The sequence below is a fragment of the Heliangelus exortis genome, chromosome 2 (assembly GCF_036169615.1).
Source record: "Heliangelus exortis chromosome 2, bHelExo1.hap1, whole genome shotgun sequence".
NCBI classification, from domain to species: domain Eukaryota; kingdom Metazoa; phylum Chordata; class Aves; order Apodiformes; family Trochilidae; genus Heliangelus; species Heliangelus exortis.
This window is the reverse complement of record NC_092423.1, coordinates 129,098,239-129,109,804: the sequence shown is the minus strand read 5'-3', so window position 1 is coordinate 129,109,804 and position 11,566 is coordinate 129,098,239. Positions and strand designations below refer to the sequence as shown.

Here is an 11,566-nt window from a genome sequence, read left to right as displayed (position 1 = left end):
AGTGCAACTAAGATCTAAGTTGCCCTTAGTTGACTTGAAGTTAACTTAATTTAACTGCCCTAAACTTAAAAGGTAATTTCAGGAGTATCTTATGTTCATTGTGCTTGTGTGCAACCCTGACAGCCCTGTGGGAGGCCAGGTTAGTTCCCCACACAGCACCTGTGGGTTCCCTGCACAGCACAGATGGGGATTCCTCAGGGTCACAGGGGGATGCTCATGTGAAAACACCCAAGCACCCCCCTGTTGCCTGCCAGCTGGGGTGGGTGACAGTGGCCTTTGCTGCCAGATAGGAAAGCAGAAGTGTTTGTGCTTGCTAAGGAGTCCTGACAACTGAGGACAGAAGGCAGCAGTTATGCAAGGGAGGGATGGCAAACATCTGATATCCCACCTTTCTTCTATGATGTTCTTCCAGAAAACAAAGAAAGAAGTCTGGGCCATCAGGAGAGACTCATGGAGCAAAGTGCACTGAGGAAAATAAAAAAGGGAAATCTACACATCTAGACTCAGTTCTTTCTCTTGCCTGCAGGGCTTTGTACCTGCTTCCCTTTGTGTTCAAACCAAAGGGTAAGTTGTGCAGAGTGCACCAACCATCCATCTTACAGAAAGAAGTGGAGAAAGGAATTCAAGATTTATGAGGACCAAGAGGGAACATGTGTGGGCATGTATTGGCAGCCAAGGACGCCTACTGTGGGGGTCAGGGCTGCTCTGTACTTCACATTCTTTAAACAGGCCTTGGATAAAGTACAGAAATAGCAATGAAAAGCCAAGGGCCATTTGGCAGGTGACTCCAGAAACACCAAATAACAATTTCGTGGCCTTCCTCCCTCCTACCATGAGTAAGGGAGAAGTTGCATCTTTTCAGTGGGAAAACTGGACACAACAGAGCTGGTGATGGAGATGGGCATAGATAGGGCCATGGCAGGAGCAGGCTGCACCTCAGTCTGTCAGTGTAGTGCCATGTACCACGTGAGGCTTGGAGATGATGTGCCCTCTGCAGATCATTCAGCACAACCACGTTCCTGTGGGGTAATGTGCTGCTCCACAGCTGCCTATGCCACTGTCCTGCCTTGCTGGGAGCACCAAGATGGTCCCCTTTCCACCAAACGTGGTAACACGATGGATTTACCATAGGGAGAGGTTACACACAATGATGTATATCAAGAGTTCACTGGCAAACCCAGAGAGGTGTATGCTCCCTTCTTCCAGCTTCTGTATATTGAAGCGAACACCACTGAGGCAGAGCTGGGGCTGATGCCAGTGAGGCTCACACTTTTAATTTCTGCTTTGTAGGTGGTGTGTATCACCTGGCTCACCTGTGGGCCAGGGTAAGGGGTAGTGAGTGCCATGCACCTTCCAGTGATGATGCAGGGTGGGAAGCTTTGGGATCAGGAGACTCAGGGTTGGAGAAGTGTGAGACTGAAAATGAGGGGAGGTTCCTGGGTGTGACAGGCAGAAGCAGAAGGCAGGGAGTGAGGAGGAATGGGAGCAGAGGCTAAAGCAGAGCTATTAACCACTGAGGTTAGATAGAGCCCCAAAAATGCCTGCAAATGATCCAGCAGAGATCTCCACAGACTCCCTGCCTTCCCTAATCTGAACCACCCTGGTTCAGATTGACCTCAATTGAAGGCTAAAAATAACCTTTACCAAAAAAACTAAACAATCATCCTGAATTAGGAAAATTATTTTATTCAGAAAAATAAATTGAGAAATTAAAGAATTAAAATTGAGAAATTGAGATGAATAAATTGAGAAAAAGAATGTAAATTGGGAGTGTTCAGGGATAGCTCTATCTCCAGAGGTAAAGCAGCAAATACCTCTGTCCAACAAATACACAAGCAGACATACACTTACAAAAAAGCAAACTTTGTAAAGATTTTTCAAGGACCTGGCAATTTTTTAAGTTCCCAAGCCAGTACTACATGATCAAACTTGATTAACTCATTCCAGAGTTCACTAGCTGCTAATAATTTTGAATATATTTAATGTGTTTCCTACTGAAGTTATTAAATTTATATCTATTTTCTGATAGACCCAAATCTTGGGACTTTCCAAATCACAGTAGACTTTTCAGAATATTATATTAATAATGAGTTTTCTTTTTTAAACTGTGACTCCTTTTCTCAACTCTTCGTCTATTCTGTACAGAAAGACCAACACTGACCAGGCAATAAAATATTCCAAATTGTTTACTGTGACACACAGTTCAGGCCAAACCTGACACTGATGCATATTTGCATAGTTCCATTGAAGGCTGCTCTGTGATGCCAGTTTAGAAACCTCAGAGAACTGCCTTCTGAAATAGCTACTTTTGTTTTGCCTGGGATGCCCATGACCTTGAAACTCAGCTCCTAGGACATGCACTGTAATTTCCTGGAAAGGAGGCAATCTGCAGATCTTATCAGACAAATTACTATCTTTAGAAATCTGCCACTGTCAATTTCTGCACAATTTGGTCCTCAGAAAAATCAAGTATCTTGTACTGGCACTTTATTTAAGCTGGCTACACATGTAAGCATACAAATGTATGCATGTATATGTGGATATATATGTGCATATACACACACTCCTTAGCATCCTTTTTGTTGGCTGAAAATAAACCCAAGCTGTGAAGCCATAGACAATATTTAACCTAAAGGTTTTCCCTGTTCCCTAATGAACATTTATGCATTTGGCCAATTTTCTTATACAGCTCTTTCCTTTCCTTCCTTCCTTCCTTTCTCATTGTAAAGCTGCTGAAAGGGTGCCCAAGGAGAGGTTTGAATCCAGATCCACCAGAGCTATGAATTACTGAGATTCCAAATTCCCAGCAATCCAAAACAAAGAGCTGCATTTGTATGCCTTACAATACAGGGGATAGTTTGGTGCATGACCCTGTGAAAATCACATAAACGTGTTTGCATTTGCTGTAATGATGATTATCAGAGAACACAGTCTGTCACTTTTAATAGCTCTAACAAGTGCAAAAGGAGAAAATAATGGCTGCAGGTGTTCACAAAATGTTGTGTAATTGTGTAGAGATTTTGAAGGAACTGAAAATGTAAGGATAAACAGGACTGTGTTTCTGCATATTTTCATCCCATCAAAATGGTGTCCTTCGGTCTTATTGGTAAAATAAAAATGTAGGCCTAGCTTTTGAAAAGCTAGGTCAGTCTTTTCTGAATTGAATCTTGTCTTTCAGGATTAGTCTATGGCCTCTGGCATCTGAAGGACAGCTAAAGATATTTTGCCTTCCCCTTGCAGTGGCTTCAGCAGAGGTTGCAACTTGAAAGCCCCCCCTTAATGACACCACCCAACACCTCCTGGTTGGTTGTTGGTAGCTGATCAATATCTGTTACCATCTCAGGCACTCAGTGGCTCTGACAAAGAGCAAGTCCTGAGGTGTATCCATTGCCTGCTGACAGGGACAGAGGGTAAGCAGAGAATAGCTTCAGACTTTGCTCTCTGTCCCTTGCCCTCAGGGTGATCCCCATATTCTTTCCACTTGAACACAAGAGGACAATTTTTCACTATGAGGACAGGCAGACATTGGAATGGTCTCCCAGGGGAAGTGGTGGATTCCCCCACTTTGGAAAGATTTAACTCTCCCCTTGACAGTGTGCTGAGACATATCAATACAAACAATAGTAGTTGAAGAGTTGGACCAGATGATCCTCCTGGTCCTCCTAGTCATGCAGACAGTAAAAAATTTTTTATGGTCAGCAGGTCCAAGGAAGTGATTCTGCCCCTGTACTCAGCACTGGTGAGGCCACACCTTGAGTACTGTGTCCAATTCTGGGCCCCTCAGTTCAGGAAGGATATCGAGGTCCTGGAGCAGGTCCAAAGGAGGGCAACCAGGCTGGTGAAGGGACTCCAGCACAGATCCTATGAGGAGAGGCTGAGGGAGCTGGGGCTGTTCAGCCTGGAGAAGAGGAGGCTCAGGGGAGACCTCATCACTCTCTACAACTCCCTGAAAGGAGGTTGGAGCCAGGTGGGGGTTGGTCTCTTTTCCCAGGCAACCTTCATTGAGACAAGAGGGCACAGTCTCAAGTTGTGCCGGGGGAGGTTTAGGTTGGACATTAGAAAGAATTTACTGAGAGGGTGATTAAGCATTGGAATGGGCTGCCCTGGGAAGTGGTGGATTCTCCGTCCCTGGAGACATTTAAAAAGAGACTGGATGTGGCACTCAATGCCATGGTCTGGTAACTGCAGCAGTAGTGGATCAAGGGTTGGACTTGATGATCTCTGAGGTCCCTTCCAACCCAGCCAATTCTATGATTCTATGATCCTAGAGGTCCCTTCCAACCTGACATTCTAAGACTCTGTTCTAGGCTGGGCACCACCATGGGATTGAATGCAACTGTTCCTAGCCTGACATTGGGAACCTCATGTCAGCCATGTTCACAGCCAGCTCATGTGTGTCCAGCAAGACAAGTTTCATGGACACACAGGCCAGAGCCCGTGGCTGGCAGGAGATTCCCTACACCATGACTCCAGTGCAGCAGAGGATGGGGCTGCCCTCCAGCTGGCCAAGGCCACCAGGCAGCCAGGCAGGAGAGCAGTGACATTGCCCCAGCAAACCCCGGAGCTGCAAGCAGGCAGCATCGGGCCTGGCGACACAAAGGTGCTGCAGCTTTACAGAAACTTGATGTGTGGAAACAAACTTCAGGACCCACGGAAGGTGGTAAAGCGGGATGTTGGCTGAAACGCCGTGTGCCAGAGGGATCTCTCCTCCTAACCTGCACACCGCAGCTAAACGCAGGCAGCTATTTATCACACAAAGCTGTACATATGTGTTACAGAAACATCCATATGCATACAAGAAGCGAGGTTATTCAAATCAGCATTAAATAAGTTTGCATCCATCTCCGCATGCGCACCGTCCCCTGGTGGTCGCGGGCAGGGGTCTCATGGGGGAAGGCTCCGAGTCTTCCTCTCCCTTTTCACCTTTGCTGAGTTGGCGGGGATCCAGACAGCAAAACTGCTTTCTGCCTGCTTAATGCTCAGCTGTACATTGTTCCTGTTATCTGTTACCAAGATAAATGAGTGGAGTCATAGGGACTCGCTGGCCTTCTACATTTTAACCCGTTATTTTCTGAATCAAACCAAGCGCTCAGCGCTTCCAGCAGAAAAATGTGGTCAGACCAGGACGCGTGTCAATCGCTCCAGTGGCTTGTGACGCCGAAGAGATTTATTTTCCCTGTACCGTAATTTTCCATCTCCTCCCTGTGACAGCAGTGACACCCCCGCAGGGGCTGGGAGGCTTAGGCCCCTCGGACTCCCTACAAGGGGCTTCCTTCAGCAGCACCTGAAGCCTACCGCAAACCCCCCTATGACGGGAAAAGTGCATTTAAAATCGCTTTGTCAAACACGGGAGAACGTACAGCACACGTGTTTGGGGGGGGGGGGGGGCGACCGGAGCGGCCCCGGCAGTCACCCCCGACCTCCTCAGCCCTTCCCGGCATGGCGGCCGCGTGGCCCCGCCCCCCCGCCCCTTTACGCTCCAGGCTCCTCCCATCCCTCACCAGGCCCCGCCCCCTCCCCGTCAGGCCCCGCCCCCTCCTTGGGACCGTGCGCGTCGGTGGCGGGAGGCAGGGAGGGGCTTGGGGCTTTTCGCGGCTCTCGCGAGAGTTCCCGCGGCGGTACCCGCGATGCCGTGTGGGATCTCGCTCCTTTCTGTCGGCCCGGCCATCTTGGCGGCGCGTCTCCGGTGAGTGGGGAGCGGCCGGGGTGGCGGGGGCGGGCGCGGGGTCCGCTGCTCGGTGCTAACCCCTCCCCCCGGTTCACCCCTCTGTTCCAGTTACCGCCCGACCCTTCGCGAGGCAGCAACATGGTGGCCGCGAAGAAGACGGTGAGTAGGAGCAGGCCGCGCCGGCCTCACGTGGCGGCGGCCCGGCCTCAGCCAGCGGCGGGCGTTGCGCGGGAATGGGGCGAGGAAGCGCGGCGGGTTACGCGGCGGGGAGGCGGAGTGGGCACCGGCATGGTTTGCGGCGAGGTGCTTGGGCATAGCCGGAGTCGCCTGTCGCGGCCCTCAAAGCCTCCCGGGCTGCCAGCCGCCCTGCCGCCTCCTACCAGCGGCTCCTCTGCCCTTGGTTTCCTCCTGTGCCCGGTCCCGGGTTGCTTACAGGGTCCCTGTGGTACCTGATGGAAGGGGGAGCCGGCACTGAGTTCCTACTGCGGGTGGGGCTCTGCTTTTGCATTTCCTGGTATCTTCTTGCCTTTCTCCTAAAGCGGCTCAGGCAAGCGGGGGTTTCTTGTTACACTGTGGCTGTCGGCTTTGCAAATGCACGCTCTGTGTCCTGAGCACCGCCTTCTCTTGTTGGGGTCTCAGCTCATGTTGCATGCAATTATTTGTTTTTGCTAACGGATATAATGCTAGTATTGTCTGTCCTTGGAAGAGATGTGTAACAAAACTGGCTTAGATTTACGAGGAAGAAGCAGTGTTTACTTGAATTTCACTAGCTGAGCTTTGAAGACCTGTCAGATACATCCAGATGCTACCATTTAGCATAGATAGCAACAACAATCGTTTAAGAGATCTTTTTCAGTTGTAAGATAAAATGGGTAAAGATTATTTTTATGAAATTAGGAAAGCATCAGCAACCCCCTTATTCATGAGCTTTCTCAGACTCACACAGTAGGCTGGCTTATTATGAATTGCATATTATAGGGAAATTGCTAAATGATAGCATTTGGAATGTCATTTTCTTATGTCCTCTGCAGTTTCGCAGTATGTAGCATACATTAATGCTTTTCTATTTTTGTTTGTTTGTTTTAGAAAAAGTCCCTAGAGTCCATAAACTCTAGGCTTCAGCTGGTTATGAAAAGTGGTAAATATGTGCTAGGATACAAACAGACTCTGAAAATGATTCGGCAGGGCAAAGCCAAGTTGGTCATCCTAGCCAACAACTGTCCTGCTCTGAGGTAAGCAGGTGTATGAAAAAAACAATTCTCTTTAAAACTAAGGCATATTGCTCACTTTTTCCAAAGTGCTATGTAATCAATGATGAGTTTTTTTGGTGTGTAATGATCTTGGGTCTGAATGTGTTGGAAGGCTTCCCAGCATTTTTCCAGCTTTCTACAACAAAGAGTTCACACGAGTGAGGTAGCTTTTCACACGGTGATTTATTTCATTAAAAGTATAATGGGGCTGAATTCCTGTGTTTTTTCCAAATAGCATATTTGGAAGTAATATTACAGATAGGAAAACTGGTAATTAACACTGATTTAAAGTATTACTGGAAGCACACAAAAATTGCCTTCCAAGTAAGACAGAAATTACGTTGCTGGTCTGTAAAACTTCTTTTTTTGAGAGTGAAATCCTTTACTAACTTCCTGACATTTTCTGTGTTGAATTTCTGGGCCCCTGTTTGTCACCAGGGGATACTGACAGGTTCAAGAAACTGTAAATGCAGAAAAGCAAAATTAGGTGCTCGAGAGATGGCAGGACTGTTGCAGTTTGTAGGATGTTAGCATGTGGATCCCAGAGGTGCCTGAGGAACAGTATTGACCACTAGAATATCCTGGTGGAAATTGGAAGAGAAGGGAGAGAAAAAAGTGTTAAAAAGAGAAAAATACAGTTTCTTTCTTAATTGGCAGCAACCAGATCTCTGTTCAGCATCTGCCTGTTCGGGATCAGCATTATAATGGTTATCATGTATGCACTTTGGGTTAGCTCCTATAACATTCATAGAATCATAGAATTGGCTGGGTTGGAAGGGACCTCAGAGATCATCAAGTCCAACCCTTGATCCACTACTGCTGCAGTTCCCAGACCTTGGCACTGAGTGCCACATCCAGTCTCTTTTTAAATATCTCCAGGGATGGAGAATCCACCACTTCCCAGGGCAGCCCATTCCAATGTCTGATCACCCTCTCAGTAAAGAAATTCTTTCTAATGTCCAACCTAAACCTCCCCTGGCACAACTTGAGACCGTGCCCTCTTGTCTTGCTGAGGGTTGCCTGGGAAAAGAGACCAACCCCCACCTGGCTCCAACCTCCTTTCAGGGAGTTGTAGAGAGTGATGAGGTCTCCCCTGAGCCTCCTCTTCTCCAGGCTGAACAGCCCCAGCTCCCTCAGCCTCTCCTCATAGGATCTGTGCTGGAGTCCCTTCACCAGCCTGGTTGCCCTCCTTTGGACCTGCTCCAGGACCTCGATATCCTTCCTGAACTGAGGGGCCCAGAATTGGACACAGTACTCAAGGTGTGGCCTCACCAGTGCTGAGTACAGGGGCAGAATCACTTCCTTGGACCTGCTGACCATAAAAAATTTTTTACTGTCTGCATGGCCAGGATGCCATTGGCCTTCTTGGCTACCTGGGCACACTGCTGGCTCATGTTCAGCTTCCTGTCAATCCAGGCTCCCAGGTCCCTTTCTGCCTGGCTGCTCTCAGCCACTCTGTGCCCAGCCTCTTGATTCTACTTCAGTGCCAGAGATGCTCTTGTGGCAGTGCAAGTGTGGCTGCTGGAACTCCCTTCTGCCCCCCAAACAGGAGCTGTAACCAGGTTTTAATCAATCTTGGACAATGTGCAAGAATGTGAGGAGGGCAGGAGCAGGCTGGGAGCTGCATACCAAAAAGCCCCTGCTCTGCCACTGAAAACCTGGTCCCACATCTGTTGCTGGATCACTAGAAGGGCAAAGAGCAGCTGATTCTCTCAATACATCTCCAATCCCTGTCCTTTCTGTAGAAATGAGCAGTAGGAGCAGCCTGAAGATTTGCACTCTGAAAGTGGGTTTGGTGCTATCACACCCCCAGTGTGCTGCTGGGTTGGGGTTCCTGAGTCTGCCAAGTAACTGGTGTTTTCTGTGTGGGAAAGATGACTTTGTAACATTTAAATGTGATTGGAGTTAAAGCTGCTCTTGCTCTATCACATCAGTGGGATTTGGGTGTCAGTGCTGTTAACACCCCGTCGTTGCCTTTCAGAAAGTCAGAGATTGAGTACTACGCCATGCTTGCCAAGACCGGCGTCCATCACTATAGCGGCAACAACATCGAGCTGGGCACAGCGTGCGGGAAGTACTACCGGGTGTGCACGCTGGCCATCATCGACCCAGGTAAGGGCTGCTGCGCTACAGCAGAACTCTGATCACTGGTTCCTCCCTTCACCTCTGAGGGGCAGCACTGAGCAAGGGATGTGCAGGCGTGATGACACATTTTGCTGTCCGTTCCAGTCAGGTTTAACTCTAATTAAACTTCTCTGAACAAGATCCCGTTGTCCTTTTGTGAGTTCTGGTTTCTTAGAACCTGGAACTACTGCTGCTTGTTTTTGCACATAGCTCCTTTTGCTGCTGAACCCTGGGAGCTTGTGTTTGGTCTACTTGCTGGTCTGTAATGCAGTTTCAGTGGCTGGGACACAGCTTTATGGTACATGTTTCTGAGCCTGTCAGCTTGAATGTGAGCTTGTGGGAACGTGCTGTTTACATCAGCCTTGTTTGACTTCTTAATCTAAACCAAAGAATTGTGAGTTTTCCTGCTTCCCAAATTGATGTATGAAAAAATAACGTATCTGCAGGTGGATACTAATCTTAGGTTGAAAGTCATACTAAATTTTAAATTTTTAAATTGTAAATCTGTATGTAGCTACTCGTTTGGTAGCACTGCTTTTTCCAGGGAGTTGTTCAAGTTCCTCATGTACACCAGAATTAGGTGACTCACAATCCTTTCTCCAGAATCCTTTAAGAGAAGAATCAATCTTTAGTTCTATTTGTTAAACAAAATGCATACACATAGAGTTAATGATTTCTGTAATAACTTTCACCAAATGTTCCTCAGGTGACCTCTGTTGGAATTGCTGTTTCTTCAGGAAACTTGATTTACCTTGCTTGTATTCCAGTATTTGCTGTGAAATGTTAGTTTTAGGCTTGATTTTTGGGTGGGGAAGGAACTGCAAGTAAATCTTAGTGCTGTGTAATGCGAATATTCTCGCTGTCCTGATCTGTTTGTGACCAGGGGAGGCTAGACATTCGCTACAGCAAAACCCTGCATTGTGTCCTCCAGGACTAGATTGTTGCTCTAGTACTGGCTTTGTAAATGCTAGTGACAGGTACCTAAGCACTGTAAAAATGCTGGGTATGGATTAGCAAAATATAAGTACTTTTATCAAGTCATCAAAATACTTTGCTTTCTTTTCTAGACAAACTATTGCTTTTGAGTTCTGTATTTGTAGAATCACTGTATTGGGTTATTCTTACTTTTTGGTTTATTCCTATAAACAGATCGTTCTGTGGGTCCTCTTGTAACAAGGTATTTTTGTTTTACAGGTGACTCTGACATCATTAGAAGCATGCCAGAACAAACCAGCGAGAAGTAAATGCTGTAAAGGTGTTATTTCTACAATAAAACTGGTTACAAATCTGTTTTAAGAAAAATTTGTATCATACCTTTGCTGGTTTTAGGGAACAAAGTATATAAATGAAGATTCATTACCACTGCTGTGTTTCCTGTTTTGTTGGAAATAACCTTCACAGCACAAAACTTGCCTGTTTCTTTATCCAGAAGTTGTGACTCTTGAGAGGTAAGCAGAACAAGACTTGATCATGGCAAGTGTGGTGCCAGGTGCCAACATACAAGGGTTTCTTTTGGTTTTGGGGTGCTGATGCAAAAACAAGTAATGTGAGGTTCAGTAGCAAATTTGGGGTGTTGGTGGAGGACCCCAGAGGGTTTACTTACACTAAGAGAATTCATGCTGTTTTTACTAAGTCATTCACTAAATACTAATGCAAATTATCCCATTTGTCTTTTTCCTTCCAAAATAATACATGTCTGTCAAATGGCAAATTGGACAGCTGCTACACATGATGTATCACATCATACTTTCTATAAGATACCAGTTGTCTTCTCAAAGCTGATTTTAAGTTAGTCCCTTTGTGTCATTTTTTTGAAGATGTTACATTAGAAACAGATGAGTTGGTGTTACCCAGTCACTGAGGACATTGGGATCTTGGATTGCATGAGTGCAGGATATTCCTTATGACCAGTGATTGTTAATAGAGGTGTCAGTACTTTGCTGACGTGGTTAAAGGAACACCTAATGAAAATCAGTAGGTACTGGTGTCCTTGCAGAACTTGTGTCCTTTTTGACAAAGTATGCCAAAACTCAGCATATCTTTTTAAAGCTTTCTGTCATGTATCCATGAGCTTTCCTTAGCTTATCTGAGAGCATTTAATCTAGTTTTGTTGCAACAACTGCTGCTTCTGGTGTAGACTGTTTTGTGTTTGCATTTGGAGATTTTTCTAAGAGGTAAATCTGTGTGTCAGAGCCAAGGACAGAGTGCTGGTGTCTCTGGCTGTTAAACCACAGATCTGTATCCGTCCAAGAGAGTGTAAGATACTGCAGTCACTGTGAAATTAAAGCTACCTGATGTGTGCCATTGCTGCCATGGGAAAGGAGTAAAACTTCAAGGCACTTTAGCTGGCCTGAATGGCTGGAAGCAATTTGCTGTTGTTATGTCTAAGTGACAAGAGGGGGCAGAGCTACTTGTATTGCCCAAAAAACAATTCTGTAGTTAAATACTATCTGCATTCAGAAAAATTGGAGAATCACCAAATGCTGACCAAGGAATGGTAGGGAGAAGTTAGATGGTGTGGATG

At 46.5% G+C, this 11,566-nt stretch overlaps 1 protein-coding gene and 1 non-coding gene across 2 annotated transcripts; both read left to right on the top strand.

Moving 5' to 3' along the window:
* Positions 1 to 5,552: 5,552 nt before the first annotated feature.
* Positions 5,553 to 10,404, top strand: RPL30 (ribosomal protein L30). The gene is made up of 5 exons (XM_071738024.1): positions 5,553 to 5,686; positions 5,777 to 5,827; positions 6,755 to 6,900; positions 8,900 to 9,030; positions 10,237 to 10,404. Exons 2-5 carry the CDS (start codon positions 5,807 to 5,809, stop codon positions 10,284 to 10,286), a joined length of 348 nt encoding a protein of 115 aa, XP_071594125.1. The 5' UTR covers positions 5,553 to 5,686; positions 5,777 to 5,806; the 3' UTR covers positions 10,287 to 10,404.
* Positions 9,887 to 10,021, top strand: LOC139793814 (small nucleolar RNA SNORA72). The gene has a single exon (XR_011724811.1). It is a non-coding gene; the product is annotated as a small nucleolar RNA SNORA72 (small nucleolar RNA).
* Positions 10,405 to 11,566: the final 1,162 nt, after the last annotated feature.

Coding starts and splice junctions, on each gene's coding strand:
- RPL30 (XM_071738024.1), top strand. CDS start 5,807: ATGGTGGCCGCGAAGAAGACG. Junction 5,828..6,754: donor TGGTGGCCGCGAAGAAGACG/GTGAGTAGGAGC, acceptor TGTTTGTTTTAG/AAAAAGTCCCTAGAGTCCAT. Junction 6,901..8,899: donor AACAACTGTCCTGCTCTGAG/GTAAGCAGGTGT, acceptor GTTGCCTTTCAG/AAAGTCAGAGATTGAGTACT.